Source organism: Tursiops truncatus, chromosome 14 (genome assembly GCF_011762595.2).
Source record: "Tursiops truncatus isolate mTurTru1 chromosome 14, mTurTru1.mat.Y, whole genome shotgun sequence".
NCBI lineage: Eukaryota > Metazoa > Chordata > Mammalia > Artiodactyla > Delphinidae > Tursiops > Tursiops truncatus.
In genome coordinates this window covers 53,953,752-53,978,315 of record NC_047047.1, presented here as the reverse complement: position 1 = coordinate 53,978,315, position 24,564 = coordinate 53,953,752, and the positions used below count along the sequence as shown (strand labels likewise).

General features: G+C 46.4%; 1 protein-coding gene across 8 annotated transcripts in view; it reads right to left on the bottom strand.

The window, feature by feature from the left end:
- THADA (THADA armadillo repeat containing) overlaps positions 1–24,564 on the bottom strand; it is a 313,717-nt gene that overhangs the window by 35,694 nt on the left and 253,459 nt on the right. For 4 of the 8 annotated variants that reach the window (XM_073791400.1, XM_073791399.1, XM_073791398.1 and 1 more), the window contains 6 exons: positions 20,464–20,843; positions 19,798–19,916; positions 19,354–19,426; positions 16,752–16,808; positions 14,882–15,035; positions 11,138–11,269 (listed from right to left, as the gene is read on the bottom strand). In XM_073791400.1, coding sequence (XP_073647501.1) covers positions 11,138–11,269; positions 14,882–15,035; positions 16,752–16,808; positions 19,354–19,426; positions 19,798–19,916; positions 20,464–20,843 — 915 coding nt within the window. Of the gene's footprint in view, positions 1–11,137; positions 11,270–14,881; positions 15,036–16,751; positions 16,809–19,353; positions 19,427–19,797; positions 19,917–20,463; positions 20,844–24,564 lie in introns of those variants that run through there. The other 4 variants (XM_019942697.3, XM_019942696.3, XM_019942698.3 and 1 more) reach the window with 3 other exon arrangements.

Here is a 24,564-nt window from a genome sequence, read left to right as displayed (position 1 = left end):
AACATTTCTTACCTTCCTTAATCCTGACACATCAGTAAACTGGCCGGAGCGTATTCTCCTAAAATCCCACTGTCCTCAGAACACCCCTCTGTACACTCACATCCAAAGTGTTTCTGTGTATTCTCCACCCTGGAAGGCATATGGATTTATAGCACACAAACCTACACATTATCTAAACGTACACACACACACACCCCACATGCACACGGATAAAAATACTCCCTGCGATGCTGTCACCGTCAGAGCACCTCCCCTTCTGTTCTGTCTACTTTAGCTCCTGCTGTGTGGATTCCTGTAGTCAAAAAAGAGCAGTAGGAACGAGGAAGCCCAGGCTATCACTCTGAGAGACTTGAGAACAGGGATGGAGGGTTTCGTGGGCAAGATGAGGGCCTTACAGGTCTCTGACAGGATGCTGAAGAATGAGGGGCTAGTGTGGTGGCCAGATGTGATTTCTCAGGCAGTAGCTATGTTGTAAGAGTCCGGGTTTGACAATGCTTTGGTTGCTGGGGCTGGATGAAGGTGATCAGTCCTCTGGCAGGTCTGTAGGTGAGTGGACTCAGCGGGGAAGGGCATGGGTCAGTGCCAATGACAGGTGTGGATGGAGGGAGTGGGAGTCAGGCCCGAAGCTGGGGGCCTGGGGGTGCTGCTGACCAGCTGCTGGCCTCAGTCATCCTAACCAGCCCAGGGGTAAATGGGGATGGGGGCACATCTCTGCTCATCCCTGACAGAGAAGTGACCCCAACTCTTGAAACTGGCTTATGTTCAAAAGGGAAGACTGCTCACACTAGTGCACATCCTGACACAGCCTCTCGGGGGAAAGTGGCAGCTCCTGAGGTCAGAAAGGAAAGCACAGAAGAGGAGAGTTGAGGCCACGAGCAGGGGAATGAGGATCACTGGGCACTGGGCTTGTCCTGACGAAGCGGGAAGATGAAACCCTGCAGCCACGCCAGCGCCAGATGGCCTGAGCCCCAGGCTGTGGGCTCACCGTCACCAGTGGGGCCATCACCTTGGACCCAGGGAACACGAGCAGCAACAGGGGAGGCAAAATGATGCAGAGATGACCCTCATTTCCTTGAGAGGAGCCTGTTGTTGTCTCTCTGAGGCTTAGTCACTGGGAGGCCATGTAAACAATCCCAACACCCTAGCAACCAGGCCCAGGCAGGGGTATTCCGTGGAGGCGGCAACCTGCTCCCAGATTTAACAGGAGCATTAGTTTGCATCCACTTCTGCACATCAGGTGGGCCGGCTGCCAGTGACGCACTCGCTGAGATGCAGGTGAACGTTAGGGGCCCAGGCTTCCTGGGACAGCGACTGATGGGAAGGGCATTGGGTACATGGTAACTGGGGCTCCACTGGGTTAGTCCACTGAAGCTGGGGTGGGGGGCTCCTGCCTTGATCAAGCATCCTAGTTTTGAAGGAATAAATGAGAAAATAGAGAACTAATTCCTACTTAGCTACTTTCCTTCAACAGCCATTTTCCCGTGCTCTCTGCCCAGGCAATGCCAAGGGGTCTGCTTGGGAGTTAGAATCACAATTCCTAACTTTTGTGTTTCCTCCCCTGGAACCCTACTAACGATATAGATGGACATTCAGATGGCCCTGGGAGAAGGCCCGGAAGGGAGCAAGGCCGTGGAATTTCAGGGCTGACTGCAGGGTGTGGTTTTATTGCTGGGAGATGCCTGGTTTCATAGAACACTCTGTTCTTCCCACCCCTGTGATGATGGAGTTCCTCCAAGCCCTCTCTTCCAGGGAATCTGCCTTACCCCACGGCACCGATCTCACCCCTGATGGGCTCTTTCCAACCCAGGAGTCTGGATTATTCTCAGTGGGCACCCGACATTTCTGTCACTTCCTTTCTGTAAGTCGAGGCTTGGGGAGCAGTAGAGAGAAGTACTGTTCTGTGTCTCAGGGGGCCTGTGTTTTAGGCCTCATTTCCCCACTAATTATGTTACACTGGGGAAATCAATTACCTTTCCTGGGCTTCAGTTTCCCCATCTATAAAGTAGAGGCTCTAAAACCCCCAGGTCGTGTGATTCTCTTTCTCTAGGAAGGACTGGAAAATGGGGACACACTCAGCCTTCACACAGGACCTCCTGTCACTTCCGGCTGCAACTGTCCCAGCCGCGGCAACTTCTATTCCCTTCTTCAGGACAAGTTCTGTGTATCTGAACTCTTGGGTCTCCAATCCATTTTCTTGGGTTATGATTTCAGTGTCTTCTTTTTAAACACAGCAGAGTTTAGAAGACCCTCAATGTCCCCTTTCTATTAACTCCTGGGTTGCAAACGTAGAGGCTGGGTTTGGACTCCTTTTCCTGTCTTAGAAGAGGCATTGAAAGTGCAAAGTCTTTGTCACCACAGGAACCTGAGCTCCAATTCCAGCTTGACACTCATCTCCCACAAGACCTGGGGTCTGCTACTTCAAATCTTTGAATTTCAGGGGCCTTCCCTGGTGGTCTAGTGGTGAGGACTCTGCATTCCCAATGCAGGGGGCACGGGTTCTATCCCTGGTCGGGGAACTAAGATCCCACATACCACACAGTGCAGTCTAAAACCAAACCAAACCAAACCAAACCACCAAACAAAAACAACAATTCTCTGAATTCCAGGTTATCCATATTTAAAATGGAGAAGATAGTAAAATATCTCATAGAGTGGCTGTGAGGATCAAAAGAGGTAAAATGAAGCAGGAGCCTCCAGAGGGAAATGTTCTCCTTCCCCCTACCCTGCCCCGGCCTACAAAGAGTGGGGAAGAGACAGCGAGGCAAGGGCCCCAGGAGGAAGGGGCCCCCATTCTCAGAGTTGCAGCCACCAACCTTTGCCTTCCAGATGGACTCATTCGGCACTGGTCCCAGCCCCCTGACCAGGGCATGATGAACAACTGAAAGGTTTTCCTCGGCTGGGCACTTCCCAGGGCCAGCCCCATGCTAGACCCAGGGGCCCCCGTGGATGAAACCCTTGCTCAAGAAATTCCATCCAGCAGGGACAGGAAGGAACGGAAGGGAGAGGGGGAGTTAGTCTAGGACCCACCACTGTGGCCTTGCCTGAGCAGATGCTCAATCAGCTCCGGGCTGAATTAGGGTCTCTGGGAGGAGGTGGGCCTAAGGGAGCTGATTTAACCCGCCCTAACAAGGATCCACCACCTCTGGGCAATTTCACAGCAAAGAATCCACACAGCTTCACCTCTTATGCCTTCGGCCGTTTCTAAAAACACTAATCTCCATTGGGTTTAACTACTGCGATTGATACATGCCCCCATTCCTTCATTCTGTTGATCATCCAATAGTGGTTTCTGTTGAGCATTATGTACCAGGTTCTGGGAAAACAGTAATGAGCAAAGCAGACAAAAGTCCTACATTCCTGGAATTTTTATTCTGGTGGAGGGAGACAAATAACGAATTAAATAAACAGTAAAATAATAAGTTGTCAAAGGATTATGCAGAGAATGAAACCAGCAGGGTGAAGTAATAGTAAATGAGCAGCTACTGTAAACTGGGTGGTCAAGGCGTTTCTATGGACATGACACTGAAGCTGAGATTTGAAATGACAAGGAGGCAGCTGGGTGGGACCAGGGGAGACCATTCCAAGCAGCAGGCCCAGCTAGTGCAAAGCCCCTGAGGCTTGGTGAGCTGGAGAACCCCAAAAAAGGCTGGAGTGCTGGAGCCGAGAGAGAGGGAGAGGGCGTAGCAGGGGATGAGGCTGGAGAGAGAGGCCGGGGTAAGGTCGGGAGGGCTTTATCTGTTACTTCAGGAGTTGAGTTTTACTCTGAGAAAGAAGGGAAGCCAAGGGAGAAGTCTGAGGAGGAGAGCAACATCGTCAGGTCTATTCCCTAAGAAAGGCCCTTCAACAGCTACAGGGACTGGACTGCAGGCAGACTGGAGCAGAGGCAGGAAAAGCAGGCTGGAGGTTTTCGCAGAAGTCCAGGTGAGAGATGCTGGTGGCTTGAACTAGCACATTAGACAAGCCTTGTGGACAGACACTTTGTAAATACTTGCTGAATGAATGAATGAATGAATATGCGTGATGTCACCACTTTTTGCCTCATACTTAAGTAGTAAAAGAAAAATCTGTGGTTTATCTAGGTAAGAGTAAGAGGAGTGAGAAAACAATTTAGAATTTAAAAATAGGCACAAAGAAATGAGAGGCAAGTAAGTTTAGCTTGTCCCCAGGGGCATTTAGGTCAGGCTTTGAGGCAGTTATGAGGGGAATTCTAGTGTGGCGGTCACTCTTCTCCAGAAAAAGGTACTTGGTACATGCCCATGAGATTATACTCACGGAGCTTAAAGGCCATCTAAAATGGAGGCTGGGGCCAGGCTCTGGTACCTCTGAACAGAAAAGACACCTTGGAGACAGTGTATCTGAGTAGATTAGGAAAGAAGCTATCGGAAGGCAGAGGGAGGACTGAGGCCAGACCTGGAGGACCTGACCCTGCGAACTTGCAGGAACTGGGAAAAGCGCAGGGCCTTCCGCTGGACACATGGCTGGTGCGGCAGGAGGACTTGGTGGGCAGCTCTGGAGGTTCCGGTGATGCAACCATCTGCAACTCAGCATGAAGCCCACAGGCCTGGGGCTTTGCTGACGGGGCCACTGTGTAATGCCACAGTGACCCGACCTCCCTCCTTGCTTGGTCAAGGGCTGGAGCGTGGGAGCTGTGTTCACACTCTCATGCTGTCCTTGGGCTCTGTGTGGTGATGATGGGGTGTGTGTCTGTGTGAGAGGTGGGGTGTGTGTGGCAGAGGGAGGAATACATCTGGGGGGAAACTGACCAGGTGTCTGCTCTCTTCTTCTTCATCTTGCCCCGCTATATGACTGTTTCCACTTAGTCCCACAATGCCACCTGCCTCCTGCCCTGTTCTCTAACCTCTAGTCTCAATTTTGCTACATTTTGCTCCTGCTTCCCCTCTTCCGCCTTCCTGCTAAGCTCCCTCACTATTCCAGAGTCTCTGTGGGTCCTGGTGCAGAGCATGGAGGCTCCTGCAGTGTCTCCCGGTTACCCCAGGGCCGCGGCCCACAGCCCCGGGCTGGCTCTCTGGCCCTGCAGTCTGAGACTCAGACCCGAGTGGTATGAGTGAGGAAGGGCCAAATAGTAAGGGAGAGCTACCGGCTCTTATCCCACAACCTCATACGGTGAGTCGCTCACTTTGTCCGAATCAATGAACACCACGGCCCCTTGGGCCAGCTCTAGCAGGGAGGGTCAGTCTGCCTGTTACGGAGCTTTGCTGTTTAAGGGGCTCTCTAATCTCCTTGGGGAACTCGGGACTGACAGACTATTACTGACTGTTAGGTGGCCTACTGTGGTGGAAGATCAGCCCATCAATGCCCATTGAGCACCTACTGTGTACCTAACAGAAGACAGTCTCTAAGCTCACAGGATAGTTGGGAAGATAAACTAAATAAAGTATATGAAGGAGAAAATAGTAAAAGAGTAGAAAATCAAGGGCTATTTATAACCAAATGCTGCAGGGGTTCAGGAAAACGAGAGAGCCTGGAGGGTAGGGCCATTGTAGAGAAGGTGGGATTTAATGTGTCACCACTAAACATTTATATCTGGCAGAATGAGCAGAAGTTTTATGATTTTTTTGTGTGTGGGGGTGTGGTGGGAGGGAGGGATCGGAACTCCCTGGAGCCAGTACTCCAAGGAAAAGAACCACCCATCGCTCACACATGTGAGGACATGTGCGCTCGCTTCTCTCTCCCCTGCTGTATCTGTCTCTTTCTTTCTTAAAAGTCTTTTACATTCTCTTCATTAGAAAGTTTCAACCTTTTATGTCAATTATAGCTAAATAAAAAAGTTTCTACCAAGAAGTCATCCTTCTTGAACCTAAACACTGACAGTGATTTGAGGTCTGGGCCCCCCTTAAAAGTCCTTGTTAAATGGCTTCTCTTTCTTATCCTGCAACAACTAAAGCGACTGTTGGGTATCAGAAACTTTCTTTGAATCTCATAAACGGAAACGGGGAAAGGGAGGAGGCCTCCTGAATCAGGCGGCAAACGCTGGATGAAGCTGGAAGAGGAGGGAGGGAGGGAGATCCCGAGCTGGAGAGGGTGCGGTGCCGGAGGAAGGGGCTTCAGAAGGCTAACAGCTCCCACCCATCTCCTGCCCAGAGAGCCCCCAGCTCTGCAAGGTGAGCACCAGGGTTCCGCCCGAGGGCCTCCAGATTGAGCCATCTCTGCGGGACCCCTCAGGTCAGAGCCTTCCATCCTCTTACTCTGGAGTCCTCAAGTCTGACACTAGCCTATCGAGTTAGACCCAAGAGAGACCCTGTAACAGAGACAAAGGGTTCTACATAAAAGAGAGGCTATGCAGATGCCAACTGTTACATATAGGATGGATAAACAACAAGGTCCTACTGTACAGCACAGGGAACGATATTCAGTATCCTGTGATAAACCATAATGGAAAAGAATATATGTATTATAACTCGATAATCATTTTGCTGTGCAGCAGTAATTAATACAACATTATAAATCAACTATACTTCAATTACAATTAAAAAAAAAAAGGCTAGAGAATAACCCCGAATTGCTGAATTCTGGCCACCTTCTAGACCTTTGGGTGGGTTGCTTTTTTTAAAGGTGCTTTTTAATTCTCTCCTCCTCCTAAACAGGCTGTTAAAATTCATACCTTCACAGGGGCCTCTCCTGTTGCTTCCACCCAGAACTCTGTCTGCCTCACTTGAGAATCACACAAAGCTAGTGATTTAAATTTAAATAGTGTCCAGGCTGGTTTCTTCCCTCACACGGAAGCCCTTGTTCAAAAGAGTTCTGATGTGAAATCCTGATATATGAGTCTATAAGACAGATGTGAGCGAGCTGCTCAGGCAGAAGTGGGAGAGCCCAGGGAAGTGGCAGCGGCCGAGCTACGGCCTTGAGTGTCTCCTGCTCTTGAAACGAGAGCTCTTTCCAGAGCATTTCAAGGCTTGAAGTCAAGTCAGTGCAGGGGCAGGAGAGAGGTGGAGCCCCACCTGGAGTCCTGCCCATACGCTGTCTCTTCCTGGCTGTGAACTTCAATGCCCTCCTCTTGAGCCCCAGATGTGCCATTTCTTCTGTCCCTCTTGGCATGCTGTGACTGGCATAGAGGGGAGGGGAGGGGCAGGGAGGGTCCCGCTGCTGGGGTTTCCTCCCATCTAAAGCTGAAGGGGCCTCAGGGGTGCTCAGAGGGCTGTTAATAGCCCATGAGTTCCACCTTCCAGGTGACCATGTTGGGTGGCGCACATGCAGGAGGACAGCAGAAGAGCTCGGCAGGCAAGAAGGTGAACAACAACTCCATCCTCACAAGGGTTATCTAAACACTGAGTTATTTCCCCTGGACCTTCCAGAATCATTAACTAATTTACACCACAAATCTCCACCTAAAGCCAGCCGTGTGCACAGCGACTGGTTTCATGCTTGCCTCTTCCATGGTTTCTAGCCAGAGCTACCAGCACCAGCAGCTGCCCTGTGACGGCTTGCCGGGGGCTCCCAGGGGCACTGCGCCGTGTGCTGGAGAGGGCAGGACAGAGCCGGACAGCGCACTCTGTTCCTCCAGCAGATAAAGGTCCCCCTTTGCCCTCTCAGTTTCCACTGCCGATCTCTCCAAGGCCTAAGGAATACTCTGTCCTAGATCACAGTGACTTGTGGTCTCTAAGTGCCTTTCCCAATTCCAGGAAGTTTCACTTCCTGGAACGCGATAGCTCAACTGCTTTGTCAGTGCCAGAGGCGTGTCGAGGTGTTTCCCCTCGATACCTCCCAGGTTTGAGACTTTGAGGTCACCTCTGCTTTCCCTTCTCTCCCACCGCCCACAAGCACAGCCCCCAAATCCTCTTGAGTCTATGCTCTCTCCACCCATCACCCTGATGGTGGCTCATGAGGACTCTTGCTACCAGCTCCCAGCTGATCTCCTGACTCACCCCCAACCCTGATCCATCTCATGCACGGCTGCAGAAAGAGCCCCTCAACCCACGTTCCTGGCAACACTACTCCTCTGTCTGAAAGCTCTCCAGCTTCCCTTCACCTATAAGAGGAGGTCCTTGGCTTGGCATTCAAAGCTCTCCCAAGTGTGGCCACTCCCGCCTTTCTAGCTTTGCCTCCTGCTCCGCCCCCTATGTTCTGGCCACACAAGTCCACTTGCTGCTCCCCAATCAGCTCCCAAGTTGTCCCCAACTCCAGGTTTGGCTCCAGCTTTTCCCTCCGTGTTGAACTGCTCTCATCTGTGTGCCACTTATCCCTTCCTTTGGGCCAGCGCCACTCTCAGGAACCTCCCTAGACCCCGCAATCAAAATGCACCTCCGTCTTCTCCACGTCCCCAGCAGGCTGTCAGTATGAGCACAAAGCTCTTTCTTCCCCATCTAGCCCTCATTTACAGGATGAGGTCTCAGAGGCAAGGAGTCCTCATGATTTCTTTCTTTCTTAGGAGGAGAAGTAATTAGTCTTCTCAAAGAAGACATTAAATATTAACATAATTTAATATTATTATTTTACTGTGGCACTTTTTAAACCACTGATTTGAGGACAAAATTAATGAAATGACACATATTTTCAAGGTATTCAAGACTCAGTAGTAATAATGGACTTTGGAACACCAAAGAGCAAACCATTAGCAGGGTATGCTACAAAACCCCTGTGCGCTGAAGGAATGTGAAAACTTACCATCAGCTGCTTGGTATCCTTGAGAGATGTCAAAACAAGACAATATTGTTCTAATGAATCAGCTGGCTAAACTTCTGACTAAAGTGAAAAATCAGGTGGTGATACTCAATCGTCAGTTACTTTTCAGTCTAAAGCAGAAAGATGTGCATTTTTTGCTTAAGAAAATCACGCTGCATTACAGAGATTCTGTTTAAGCACTGCTATCAGGCAGAACAGAGAACACGCGGGGACATGCTGAATGAGTATCCCCACACAGCGACGTCATGCTGCTGAGATCTCTGAATGGGAGGTATCTGGCTTGGGTTTGATTTTTCGGATGCAAAAATTCACTCAAAATGAGTTAAAAAAAAAAAAGGTGGGGGGCAGGCAGAAAGGAGTCACACTGGGGGGGTGGAATAGTTGATAAACCAGCCAGATGGTCTACCAATATATACTGTGTTAGTCTTTTCTAGTTGTAGACTTGGGTTTTTTAAAAAACATTTTATTTTCAAATAATTTTAAACATATGGAAAAGATGCAAGTACAGCAACTACCTATCTGTGTTTACTATTTATACGCACACATAGTTTTATTTTTTTCTGAACCATTTGAGAGTAAGTTGCAGGCGTTGTGCCCTTTTCCACCTTAATATTTCAGTTGTGTATTTCCTAAGAATAAAAATATTCTCTTACAAAACCATAGTATGGTTATCAAATTCATGAAATTTAATATTGATTTTAATCTATAGACAATATTTCAATATTGTCAGCTATTCTAATAATTTCCTGTATGGCTTTTCACCCCTCCAGTACAGGATCTGGTCCAGGGTAACATACTATGTTTAGCTGTTACAGAATTCTTGTCTTTTCACACCTCAGATTCTCTTTTATGGACCAAGATAGGGAATACAAAGATAGACAAGTAGGCTTTTACATTACTTACTCCCTCAGAGGCTTTCACACATGGAATTTCACACGCAAAGGGCACTCCAAATATAATTACTGATTTCTATTTCTTCAGAAAAAAATTCAAACCAGAAGGAGGGAGAACATGGTAATATAGTTTTACTATAAATGAACTGGGAAAAATTCTGAAAGAAATAAAAGTAGCAGGGCAAAAGCCCTCAAGACTAGGAGGGAAGAAGTCCACTTATGAATTCCACCATGAAGTGATCTTTCCCATCTTTGGTGAGAGGGTCCTATAGAAGTCTAGTGAGTGTTATGTTCCACCAAATGCTTACTGAGCACTTGCTCGGTGCTCCGTGTGTCCTTCTAAGGAAAATGCACAATTGGAAACAGGAATGAATCATTAATGGCAGAATTTTAGGTATGTGGACAGGGATGGGGAGAAGGCTGCTAGTACAGCACTCGCAGCACCGATCTGAATGTTTTCCCACTGAGAGGCCAAGCTGATCCTGGCTAATGTGCCCTGGAGTAGTATCACTGGGAGATTATTAAGACACCAGCTCCTTGCATACATGGAGAGGAAAGTGCCCAGACCATTACAATGGAGGACTCAGGTATGGGGATGTTCACACATTCTAAGAGGAGCTTCCAGGGACCACAACCCTACCCACGGGAATGAGGGGCCCGAATCAGTTACCAACACTGTATGGCTATTTCCCCTCCCATTCTGCTGTCCATTAAGGTAAACGTCTTTGCTCAGCCTGTGACTACCTGTCTCAAAATGAGACATCTCTCATCTCTTTGGGATGGCTGCCCCAGAGATCTTTCCTGACACCTAGCCCCAAGTGCATGGAATCCAAGTCCACCAGAGTGGTCACCCTCCCAGACGGCCATTTGCCCAGAGGTGTGACCTTGCTTCTACTCCACCTAGCCCCATCCCTTCCACCCAGCAGCTCGTTTTCCACCTGCAGTCTGGAGTTCCCTTTTGCTTCCACAGCATTTGCCATTGCATACAGATAACTAGGGCCCAGGGCCCTAACAGCTCATATTGTGAACTGAGTGGCTATGAGCTCAGAACTACCCACCTAGGCTGCTCCTCTTTCCACTCCCCTCCTGCCCCCTGGGTTAACGTCACCACCCAATGAGGAGCCAAGGCACAAAGAGGAGCAACTTGACTGACACTCATCTGTTTCTTTTATGTGTAGAAATGCACAGAGGAGCAAAATGATGGATCTAGATCTCTGGATTATGTAACCACACAGAAAATCCAGACTTGGCCTTATTTAAAAAGGATGTCAATGTAACTAACAAAAGGCACTGTTTACTACATTTCTACCTCTGAAAGCAATTTTTCTCTATGATGTCCTAGAGCAGGGGTCAGCAAACTGTGGTTAGCAAATCAAATCTGGGAAGCCACCTGTTTTTATAAATAAAGCTTTATTGGAACACAGTCACGTACACTTGTTTTCCTATTGTTTATGGCTACTTTCCCACTAAAATGGCAGAGTTGAGACAGAGACTGAATGGCCAACAGAGCCTAAAATATTCACTCTCTGGCCCTTTATAGAAAGTGTGCCAACCCCTGACCCAGAGCAATCAGGCATCGAAGAAAGATAAGAATGAGGTACCTGTTGACTGGCAAGTGTTTTCCTGTGACATGGCAGTCATCACGGTTTCTGTGGCTGCATCTCGGATTACTTGCTCCTCACTCTGCAGGAGGGTGAGGACACATTTCCAGAGAGCAAGCGTATCTTGCAGTCCTAAGAAGGCCAAAAAGAAATCAAATTACCTAGGATGCAACTTACAAGCAGGTACAAATACTGCTTCACATCCAGTATTGAATGAGCAACAGTTACTTCTTTTTTGTGGGTACTGCAAGGAAGGGAGACTTGAGAGTCAGATAAATGCCAGAAGAGAGAGGACCCTAAGGGGACAGGTCTGAAAGTGTCCTTTTGAATAGGAAACACTTCTGGAGGCAACCAGCCCCAGGCAAGGCCCCCTAGAAGGTATGGCCTTGGCTGACTAAGGCCCAGCTGTCAACGGGCCTTAGTCAATGACTCATGCTTCTCAGAATGAAACTTTATGCATCAAGAGTGCTTTGGGGAAACTAGCCCAGTGTTAATTTGAGTGACTGTTTCAGCTTATAAATTCTGAAAGCAAAGTTTCAATCAAGATTATGCTTTGGGGGGCAAGAATTGAAAAAAGCAAAGAACCATGATAAAGGCACCAGCCTGTGCCACGTCTACGCAGGGCCCACGACCTGACTGCCATTGCCCCTGGGCAGGGACCCTATCAAGTCCCTGTGCATTGTGCTGCTGGGGACCAGAGACCAGGAACAGACAGTGTCTGCCCCTGAGCAACCAAAAGGGACATCAAGTGGAGAACACAAGGTAAGGAGAAGGCAGGGCTGGAAACACGTGGCTGTGACTCACCACAGGGAAAGGTCCCAGGAGACTGGTGTAATGGGAGGTGGACTGTGTGAGGGGAGAGGGGGCAGGGCCTCAAAGGAGGGACACATACTGTCCAGGTGGGGTGGGTTGCCACGGAAGACCACCACTCATCATCCCTTGATGTTCAGTGGGGAACCAACCCTGCCCTGAGAGCTCTCCTTAGCTCACCCTCTCCCTCATCTGTCCACAGAGAGCCCAATATCAGAGCCACCAATGCTCTAGTCATACTGAGAGCAGCAATGGCTCCCTCTGGGGTTTGTGCTCTCCTGTCTGTTATAAATCTGGTTTTAAATTTTACTCAGTCTTTCAGAATCTATCCATTCTAATTGTTCTCTAGGGTTTCAAATTTCCCTTTCTTAACATTTTCTTATACCGCTAAGGTCCTCATCAATCTTCCCTCTTTAGTCCATTTCAATTTTTCTTTCTCCTTAAATGACTTCGGTCTGCCCTTGACTTGTCCCCATGCACTTTATGTCCTTTGCCTCTCAGTTCTGTGCCTGTCTTTCATGTTCTTGCAGGCCGCCAGCCACTGCCGACCTCCTTCCTCATTGCCTGTGATGCCCTAAGCAGCTCCAGCAATTCATGATGAACCAATGGCTTTTGCCCAGGACTCAGTTTCACTCAGAAATTCTACATTATTCCACACACATTTTCCTGCTATGAACCAGGGTCAGAGCAGCCGAAGTCACCCAGAAAATGTGCTGCAAAATGATATTACCTTCCCTGAGAAGTGTCACCAAAGTTTATAAACCTTTGCTCTTATTCCTCTGGGTCCAATGATTAAAGCAAAATTGTAGCAGGTCCCCTTTCAGTCCCCCTTTGGGTATAGAAAAGATGCCTAAAAGTCACTTAGAACAGGGGTCCCCACCCCCGGGTCTGGGGCCTGTTAGGAATCGGGCTGCACAGCAGGAAGGGAGCAAGCAAAGCTGCATCAGCCGCTCCCCATCCCCGCCTCACCGCTCGCATGACCACCTGAACCCTCTCCCCACCCCGTCCCCGTCCGTGGAAAAACTGTCTTCCACAGAACCAGTCCCTGGTGCCAAAAAGGCTGGGGATCGCTGACTTAGAAGAAAGATGTATGAAGATACCAAAGACAACTCTTTCTCTGAGAGATCCAGAGACGTGAGACACTTGATTGGTCTGAACTCCGATAACACTTAGAATTTGAATCCCACCATCTGAAAAAGCAGTTCTTTTCTTTATTCTGTAAATCTTTTCTCCACAACTACACTGAAAGCTCCCCGGATGCAGGGACCATGATTTATTCTCCAGGGCTGGGCATGGAAGAGGAGAACAAAAACAGAATTCCCATAATGGATGGAAGAGAATCTCAGCATGGTTAATATGGGGGTAAGATGGCAGGAGAGGGCAGGGCCAGGACTCAGACATGGCTTTGGGTCCTGAGTTTTCCTTTCAGTAAACCCTATGCTTAAAACAAAACACTACAATTAAAAAAAATTTTTTTAAGTTAAAACAAAAACCCCTATGGTTTTTCAATTCCTTTGGGTTTCCTAAAGCTCGGTTTTCTCAACCACCACTGATATGATGCTCTTTCCTAATTATTACTCTTGAAGGACAGGGGGTGGCAGTGAGGAAAGAGACATGAAGGTAGAGAATATGGTTGGAGCTGTACATCTATTTGATTTCAAAATATCTCTACCTTTACTTCCCAAAGATGCCTTAAACTTTTTTTATTTTATTTTTTGGCCACGCTGCGCGGCATGCAGGATCTTCCCCAACCAGGGATTGAACCTGTGCCCCCTGCACTGCAAGCTCAGAGTCTTAACCACTGGACCACCAGGGAAGTCCAAAGATGCCTTAAACTTAAAACTACTTTCAGTGAAAGGAACCAGCAGTCTTCCTAGTCACTTAAGCCAGAAGCCTGGAAGTCATCCTTGAATGTTCCCTTTATATTAACCTCAACACCAAGTCCTGTTGATTCTACTTCCTAAATGCCTTAGAGCCTGGCCTTTCTTCTTCCTCAAGGCCACACTTCACTCTGTCCCATTTATTTCTCACCAAGGTCACTGCAATAGGCTTCCGGGAAGAGGTGATGGTTAGGCTGAGTCTTGAAAGACCAACAGGAGTCAGTCGAGCAGCAGTTTGTTTAGAGAACTGTTCTCCGCTGATGACGCATGGGGAGTGGTGGCCAGTGAGGAGGGAGAAGCAGGCAGGGCACAGAAGAGGAAGGGCCTTCTGAGCCAGGCTAAAGAGCATTTAGGTTTTATCCTGAAGGCAATGGGCACCCACTCAAAGGCTTTAAGCAGTGGAGGAAAATGCTCAGATCTGTATTTCAGAAAGACCCCAGAGGCTTTTGGAAGCATAAAGAGAATGGCTTGGGGGACAAGACAGAAAGAAAAGAGGCCAATTAAGAGGCTGTTGGTGGGGCTTCCCTGGTGGCGCAGTGGTTAAGAATCCGCCTGCCAATGCAAGGGACATGGGTTCGAGCCCTGGTCCGGGGAGGTCTCACATGCCGCAGAGCAACTAAGCCCGTGTGCCACAACCACTGAGCCTGTGCTCTAGAGCCCGAAAGCCACAACTACTGAGCCTGCGTGCCACAACTACTGAACCCCACACGCCTAGAGCCCGTGCTCTGCAACAAGAGAAGCCACCCAATGAGAAGCCTGTGCACCGCAACTAGAGAAAAGTCCGCATGCAGCAACAAAGACCCAAGGCAGCCAAAAATAAAAATAAATAAATAAATTTATATTAAAAAAAAAAAGAGGCTGTTGGTGAAAAGTGATTAGAGTAAGAGAGTGAGAGGGTGGGAAGATCTTTGAAAGATGTAAAGGTATGGTGTACGCTGTCATCTTTCATCTTCCCTTCTTTTTTTAACCTAGAGCATCTATTCACGCTTTTAGTGCATTTGGTACGATGGACACCTCCCCGCCCCCCCATCCAACAGCGGCTCAGCGCACTTACCAAGAATGGGATGGGGGTTGGTGAGGAAAAATGGTGCAGTGCTGGTGAGAACTTCAGCAGCGGCCAGCCTGGACTTGGTGGGAAGATGATCTTCACAAGAAGAGAGGACCAACTGAACCCACTGCTTCAGGTTGGGGGCCACCAAGTCCCTGGTCTAAAAGTACAAAGTATACATACAGCAGTTCAGAAGATGCGACATGGGCAGACATGGAATTAGGGATGAGCTACATATGCGTTTCCCAGGCTCCCTTGCATCGGGGAGTAACGTGATTAAGTTCTGACTAATGGGATGCCATTAAAAGTGGTATCTGTGCAATTTCAGGTAATATGTAAGGAAATATGTGTGACCTTCACTTCTTGGGTTCTCTGTCCTGCTAGTTGAACAAGGACAAGATGATGGGAGCTGGAGCAACTATCTGGGACCAGAAGATGGAAGCCACTTATTAAGGACAGCGGAACAACAAGGTAGAAGGGCCGGGGAGCCCAATAATGTCATGTCACTATCTGCTTTGGACTGCTTCTCTCTGGTTTAAGCCATTGTATTTTTGAGTTTCTGTTACATTTAAAGCAGCATCCTAACTAACATTATTGTTTAAACAAAGCCCTATTGTTGTTTCTTTATAGTAACAGCTTTATTGAGATACAATTCACATACCATATAATTTACCCATTTAAATACATAATTCAATGATTTTTAGTATATTCACAGATATGTGTGTACAACCCTCACCACAGTCAATTTTAGAACATTTTCATCACCAAAAAGAGCAGCACTGTATACTTTTTTATTTTATTTTTTTGGCGGTACGCGGGCCTCTCACTGTTGTGGCCTCTCCCACTGCAGAGCACAGGCGCACAGGCTCCGGACGCGCAGGCTCAGCGGCCATGGCTTATGGGCCCAGCCACTCCGCGGCATGTGGGATTTTCCTGGACTGGGGCATGAACCCGTGTCCCCTGCATCAGCAGGCGGACTCTCAACCACTGCACCACCAGGGAAGCCCCAGCCCTGTATATTTTAGTTATCATCCCCATCCTGTCAGCTCCCCCTCGCCCAGCCCTAAACCATTAATCTACTTTCTGCCTTTATGGATTTGTCCGTTCTGCACATTTCATATAAACTGAATCATACAGATGGCCAACAGGCACATGAAAAGATGCTCAAAACCACTGATTATTAGAGAAATGCAAATCAAAACTACAATGAGGTATCATTTCATACCAGTAAGAATGGCCATCATTAAAAAGTCTACAAATAATAAATGCTGGAGCAGGTGTGGAGAAAAGGGAACCTTCCCCTACACCATTGGTGGGAATTTAAATTAGTGCAGCCACTATGGAGAACACTTTGGAGGTTCCTTAAAAAACTAAAACTAGAACTACCATATGATCCTGCAATCCCACTCCTGGGCATATATCCGGAGAAAACTCTAATTGGAAAAGACACATGCTACACCAATGTGCACAGTGGGACTATTTACAATAGCCAAGACATGGAAGCAACCTAAGTATCCATCAACTTTATCCATGGATAAAGAAGACGTGACATATATACACAATGGACTATTACTCAGCCATAAAAAAGAATGAAATGATGCCACTTGCAGCAACATGGATGGACCTAGAGATTATCATACTAAGTGAAGTAAATCAGACAAAGACAAATATCATATGATATCTCTTATATGTGGAATCTAAAAAAAATAGTATAAATGAACTTATCTACAAAGTAGAAATAGACTCACAGACATAGAAAACAAACTTACAGTAACCAAAGGGGATGGTGGATGGGCAAGGGGAGAGATAAATTAGGAGTCTGGGATTAACATATACGCACTACTGTATATAAAATAGATAAACAACAAGGACTTACTGTATAGCACAGGGAACTATATTCAGTATCTTGTAGTAACCTATAATGGAAAAGAATCTGAAAAAGTATATATATATATAAATATATAAAACTGAATCAAAATTAACTATACTTTAATAAAAAATGGTTAAAAAATTGAATCATACAATATGTGGTCTTTTGTGACTGGCTTCTTTCACTCAGCATGTTTTCAGGGCTCATCCATGCTGTAGGATGTATGTATCAGTACTTCATTACTTTTTATGGCTGAAAAATATTCCATTATATAGATATACCATATTTTATTTACCCATTCATCAATCAGTTGATGGACATTTGGGTTGTTTCCATCTTTTAAACTCTGGTTCTTTACTTTTTCTAGAAAGGGGATTATTGTTCCAAATAAATTTTACTTCCCCTATCAGCTAAGCCTCTTTAAATGTTCAAAATGAGATTACTGGCTCCTCTGATCATCTATGAGCATCTGTGGAACTGAACTGATCAGTGTCTTAGATCATGAGGAAGCTGCTGACTTGTTAACTTTTCTCTCCCTGAAAAATTTCCAATATTCTTCAAATATCGCTTCATTCAAGTACCAAGCAGTGCCTCGGAGATGCACATGACAACTGGTTAAAAATGGCTTTAGATGAGAACGCTGTCTTTTGACAGACTTGTTAGGCTGCCCTGTGACTACTTTCTCAGAACTTGTTCCCCACCCCCCACCCCCCACCCCAGGCTGTAGTTTTTTTAAGCAAATCCTCTCCCTTCCTACAAACTCTCCTCCTATCCTCCCCAAGACACACACATGACTTTATTTTTAGCTTTTTGCATCTCCTGGTGACCACCTGGCTCTGGCCCCTTGGCCTGCCTCCGAATGACAGACCCAGAGAAACTGTGTATCTGCTTAGTACTCACCCTCTGGTCTTCTCTCTGTCCAGCCCCAGGCTCTCTGAATTTAACAATCTCCTATGTGAAGTCTTCCTCAGCTCTGCAAACACTCCCTCCGGCCTCTGCTTTCCCTCAGCCTCCTTCCTACTAGAGTATCATTTAATATCATGATCTAATGCTCCTTTTCTCTCGTTAGACTGCCCTCCAGTCTTCATCCTTGTACCCCCAGTACCTCTCTCAGGGCTGCTGGAGCATAGGAATAGGAATCCACAATGTTATGGTGCCACGATCACAATGTGGTGATGTGAAACCAAGATCTTCAGGTAATTTTACTGTGGTATTGACTGCCTTCTGTTTATAATAATTCTCTGATGGTGGCATCTTTCTCATATGCCCCTAAGTATGCAAGTATTTGTCCTAAGGCATCATTCCAGGAAGCTGTTTTTTTTTTTTAAATTGAAGTATGGTTGATTTACTTCAACTATACTTACAGTGGTTTCAGGTGTACAGCAAAGTGATTCAGTTATATATATATTTTTTCAGATTATTTTCCATTATAGGTTTTTACAAGATACTGAATATAGTTCCTTGTGCTATATAGTAAATCCTTGTTGCTTATCTATTTTATATGTAGTAGTTTGTATCTGTTAATCCCATACTCCTAATTTATCCCTTTCCCACCCTCCTTTTCCCCTTTGGTAGCCATAAGTTTGTTTTCTATGTTTGTGAGTCTGTTTCTGTTTTGTATATAGATTCATTTGTATTATTTTTTAGATTCTACATATAAGGGATATCATGATATTTGTCTTTCTCTGTCTGACTTAACTTCACTTAGCATGATATTCTCTAGGTTCATCCATGTTGCTGCAAATGGCATTATTTCATTCTTTTTTATGGCTGAGTAATATTCCACTGTATGTGTATCTCCCATCTCCTTAAGCCAACTGTCTGTTGATAGGCACTTGGGTTGTTTTCATGTCTTGGCTATTGTAAATAGTGTTGCTATGAACACTGGGGTACATGTATCTTTTCAAATCAGAGTTTTCATCTTTTCTGGATATATGCCTAGGAGTGGGATTTCTGGATCATATGGTAGCTCTATTTTCAGTTTTTTAAGGAACCTCCATACTGTTTTCCACAGTGGCTACACTAATTTACATTCCCACCAACAGCGTAGAAGGGTTCCCTTTTCTTCCCCAGGAAGCTGTTTTGATTACTTTAGGTCCACCCCACCCCCAAAGACATGTTCTAAGACAGGTGGGACACATCTGGGCCTCCACGCAAAGCCAGCTGGACCACGTTTGGGGGGGATATTTAAGCCTTAGCGATATATTTTCATACATAGTTGACTAGGATGCAATCCTAGTGACTTGCAATCCTTGGAACTGACTTGCTCATTCCCTCATTAGATGAAGAGTCTAGCGAGAAAAACAGGAAAAAACAAGGAGTTTGGGCATAAATGCACGTATGTCCTGGAGGAAGGAGGTTGTGTTACCCTCATGGACTCAAATCAAATGTGCCCAGAACAAGAGAAAAGAAATGCCAAACATGGTGCTCAGAAAATTCTCCCCAAGTTATACCTAGAGTGAAAAACCAACACGAATGATATTTTTGTAGAAGCTACACACATATGCCACAGAGATTCTGCCTGTGGGACAGTTCACTTTTACTGACACCTTCCAGGGAAATCAGAGGACAGAAATCTAGACCCCAAAACAGGGGAAATCAGCCTCACCTCCTCACACGTCTGCATGTGGTGGGCAATCACTTTGGAGGCGAGTCTCAGAGCTTCACTTTGTATTTCAGACCTAGGAAAGTCAGCCAGAAATCACACAAAACATATAATCGCCCTGAAACTAATACAATATTGTAAGTCAATTATACTTCAATAAATAAATATGAAAATACATAAATAAATAAAATCGAACATTTTATATACATATGGTTTTTACAGGTAGTCTGTAATCCATGTGGCTGTGAATACTACTAGAAATCTCTACCTTGTGGCTATACAAATGCCTCCGGAAGCAACTACCTTTTGGTAACTAATGGGGAACTCTGACATCATTCTATTGCTTGGGCTCAGAACACAGGCTGGGCTATGCTCAAGTTCATTACATAACTGACTGATGGGACCATGTGTTGTACCAAGTTTGCACAGGGAGCACTGGAGGCAAACCTTTCATTGGAAGCAATATCCATTGTCCAGATCAAGAACTCCTTTGGGGTTAGATGGACACAGCGCTCTGTCTGAGGAAGCCACTCACTGGGGTCCATGCAATGGAGAATTTTCAGTATCTGTGTGAGCCAGATCCATGGAAAACAAACAAACAAACAAACACACACACACCTCAGAAAAGTCTGCAGAATCTAAATAATAATCATTTGTACCAACAAGGGACTCTATCTTTCAAAAAGCGCCCACTGACTTCTTTTTTCCCCCTTAATAGCTTTGCGAGACCAAGATAGTCTAGAGCAGTGGCATACTGGGATCAGAGGGTAGATGCCATATTCCTAGGTCAGTGCCCTTTCCTTTTGATCATGCTTTCCAGGTGACCATCTGCCCCCAAAGAGCCATGTCAGCAAAGACTGCTTACTCTCTCAATCTCTATCTTTGGTTAATCTCTGTCATCAATACCATTATCATCAAACACTTTTCTCAGCGCTCTTTTATGCATGAAGCCATGCCAAGCACCGTGCGAGAGTCCTTGCCCTTTGGATGCTGAATCTCCTTCCAATCCTGGAGATGCCAAAACCGATCCTGCCTCCTGACCTCATCACTCCAGTGGGCTCACCAAAGACTGTGGGGAATGGAAAGGGGTGGTCAGTACACCAGAGACTTCACCTTGCAGAGGCATTCTGGGTGACTTTCCTTCACAGCCAACATCAAGAATGTCCCTCCCGTATTCCATAGCAAGGGCGGCAGTCCCTTCTCTCCTAGTCCCGAGGCTGCTGCTGAGAACCTTTCCAACAGGGCTTCCAGCGTCAGCAGGCGCACTTCAGGGAAGGAAGACTCTAACAGCCGAGAGAAGGAGATGGGAACGTCCCTTGCCTGCTCTCCAGCCTGGGCCGCTACTGCCCACACTGCAGCGATGGCCAGTTTGGTGAGGCTCTGGAGGTACTGGGGCAGGCCTGGCACCGTGAAGGTATAGGAGAATCCGGTTATCAACTCTGATCCCAAGATGATCCTTCTGACTTCCTCCCAGAAGCCAAGATGCTCCAGAACTAAAAAACAAAAAAGCAAAGGAGAAGAGGCAATCACTTTATTCAAACTTCCACAAAAGGACACAGGTGAACACACAAGACTCTGCATACCCCGGGTGGGACAAGCAGACGTCATTCCTGAGTGGATTTCACACTAACCATGTAGTAAGTGCCTAGGCCACTAAGCTTCAGACTTCTGGCCCAGAAGCACTTTCTATTTAGGTAATTCATGATTTTCCCCCTAGAGTGACAGAAGGCATTCCTATCAGAGATGTGCTCCTGGCATCCCTCCCTAATAGTCAATAAATATAAACTCAGTGACCTCCTGAATCCTCAAGCCTCATAGCTGAGCAGGATAAAAGAACATCTAGTCCACGCTTCCCTCAGGGGCTCAGATCCCCTCTACAGCACCTTTTCTCAGAGGCTCTTGGTAGAACCCTACAGTCATTTGGAGCTCACAAGACAGACTGTTCCACTGTTAATAGATCTATTTGCCACAAAGTTCTTTTTGGAGTTTCCACTCAGTGGTCCAATTCTGCATTTTGAGCCCTTTAGGCGTTTGAATACAGTTTTTATATCCCCTCTGTCTTCTCCAGGTGAAACACTCCTTCTTCCTTCAACTAGCCCCCAGATGATGGGGTCCACCCTCTCTCACTGTTCTAAGCCACCTTCCTTTGGATGTGCCTCACCCCTCTTCAGGCATGGCGCCACACAAGGGCACACGACTCTCCCTCGTGGTCTGAGCAGCAGGACTGTTGCTTGCCCTGTTCTCACATGAGGTTCCTGGAGTTGTATCACACTGTTGACTCATGTGGAGCATAAAGTCATCTGAACCGCAGGCCTTTTTTTTTTTTCACATGGTCCACTGACAGTGGTGAGTCATCCATCTCCCACCTTGTACTCAGGACTTAGATCAAGACTTGTTTTCTTTGTTTGTTTGAAACCGAAGCAGATCCCTGTTAAATTTTATGGTCTGCCTTTTAGATTGCCGAGATCTTTTTGTATTCTCAGTTCTGATCACAAATATTTATTGCCTGCTTACTATGTGCTGGGTGCTAAGTGAAATAAGAATAATGCCTTTAGGGAGGTTTATATTCTAATTTGAGAAAGAGAAATGAATGACTAGGTGATTCTAATATAGTGGTGGAAGTGATCACCTGAGTCTTAAAGAGGCAGAGAGAGGTGAATGCGTTGGAACCAAGCAAAGGTTCAAAGCAAAGGTTCAAAGCAGAGAGAGGTGAATGCGTTGGAACCAAGCAAAGGTTCAAAGCAAAGGTTCAAAGGTTCAAAGGCATAAAACAGAATGGACCACGTGAGGAACTATAGGCAGTCTGACCTCAGCACAGAATTCGAGGTGGGCAACAGCGGGAGATGAGGCTAGAGCAGCAGCATGTCCAGGACATGGGGAACCTCCTCGGCCACGCGAAGGAGCTTGGACATTTTTCTGCAGGCAAGGGGATGCCATCGAGGGGTTATTTTAAGCAACAAGGTCAGGTGAACATGTCCACTGAAGTGTTCTTATTGCTGAGAGGCCAATATTAGAGGCAGGGAGCCCAGCTGAACAACTACTGCAGTAGTGGAAGAGAGAAATGATGAGGGTGTAAAGTAAGGAACAGACAGGAAGAAGATGCGTTTGAGAAGCATCGAAGGAATAAAACTGACAGCACTGGGGGACTGGCTGGGGAAGGAGTCTTGGGTACCTCCCAGAACCCAGATTCTTCATACAGCACATTCATCATCCAATAGAAGCTGGGTAAACCTCAATTTGACAGGCAGGCTGTAAGTTATCACTAAAGATGTGGACTGGACCAGCGTGGAGCACAGAGGGCTTTGGTGAGTATTATAGTTGGCTCCCTGCCTGCCCCACCCCCCACCCCACTCCAAGCTCTCATCAATTCATTAACCACCTCTCTTAGGGTCTAGGTATTCCCCAGTTATGAATCCTCCTAACTCTACCATTCTGCTCACATGTTATCTACAAGAACATCAGGAGAGACTTCATCAAATGCCTTGCTAAAATTTCGATATCTCATAACTCAGTGAACACTACTGACTCCTAGAAAACGATCACAAACAGAATAAAAATGTAAAAGATTAAAGTAACAGTTGGAAAAAACTCACTTGGAATTGAAATATTACATAGGCTTGCAATAATCCAGGAATTATTGCAATAATAAATAATAAAAATATAGACTATTCCTGTTACACATCAAACTGTTTCAAAAAGAAGTTTCTCCAGGGGCTTCCCTGGTGGCGCAGTGGTTGAGAACTTGCCTGCCAATGCAGGGGACATGGGTTCGAGCCCTGGTCTGGGAAGATCCCACATGCTGCGGGAGCAACTAAGCCTGCAAGTCACAAGTACTGAAGCCTGTGCGCCTAGATCCCGTGCTCCACAACAAAGAGAAGCCACTGCAATGAGAAGCCCGTGCACCGCAACAAAGACCCAATGCAGCCAAAAATAAATAATAAATTAATTAATTAAAAAAAAAAAAAAAGAAGTTTCTGCAGAAAGGTAGAAGAGGGGCTTGGGCTCCTATATGATGGTGCCCCTAGAGGCCACCACCCCCAACCTGCTAGCTGTGTCAACTTTTGTGTCATCATCTCTATTTTCAATGCCTAAAAACCTAATCCCAGTATAATTTAGAAATGAGAAGACCACACTCCAGTGATCTCCAGGTGTCACTTTCCTAGCCTTCCCACCCACTGCTACCTGAGGACAACACTGTATCAAAAAGGGTTTTCACTTGTTAGGCTAGGAGTCAGAAACATGGCTCAGAGACATGCTCTTTAAAACATAATTAAAAACAGGAAGAACTGTCTTGGTCATTCTGGATAATTTTCAGATGAACCTGCTCTAGGTATTCCAGGCGGAGTGTATAGTCCGCTGGGCTCAAGAGCTAGGCACCCAGACATACTTGCTTCCTTTAAGACCTTGAGGGAGGATGACATGATCAAGCAGCCCAGGACTGAAGGCACAACCCCAAAGATAGGGGACATGGGGCACCTGCTCAGGAAGGGCTTCTTTGGGACTTCTTGGCCTCCACTGCCTGTGGACTTCAGTATAATCCCATAAGCATGCATTAAGCATATAGTAGGTACTTCGGAGATACAGAGATTCAGAGCTGAGAAAGAAAAATTACCTGCTGTCAAAGAGATTTAAAACTGATGGGAGGATAAAGACAACCACTAAAATTGCAAAATGCTTAGTACCCTAAAATCATTAGTGAGAAGAGCTGACAACTATTGAGTATTAACGTGCCAGGCACTATAGAATATTATATATCCATTATTTAATGCTATGAATAATAATTACTTTTAGAATTGACACTCGTTGAGTATTAGTCTAAGCACTTCAACAAGTACTAAATCATTTAATGAAGTAGGCGCTGTTATGATTCCCTGGTATTTTACAGATGAGGAAAGAGGTTAAGTTACTTGCCCAAGGTCACACAGGGAATTGTAGGTAAAGGGAATACGAAAGCCATAAGAATGACCAAAATGAAAGCAATGTGCACTTATTTTCTATCGTAAGTAAAAAAAAAAAGGGGTGGGGCTTTCAGAAGGGAACAAAATTTAAGATGGGCAGGGACTTCCCTGGTGGCACAGTGGTTAAGAATCCACCTGCCAATGCAGGAGACACGGGTTCGAGCCCTGGTGCGGGAAATCCCACATGCCGCGGAGCAACTAAGCCCGTGTGCCACAACTACTGAGCCTGTGCTCTAGAGCCTGCGAGCCACAACTA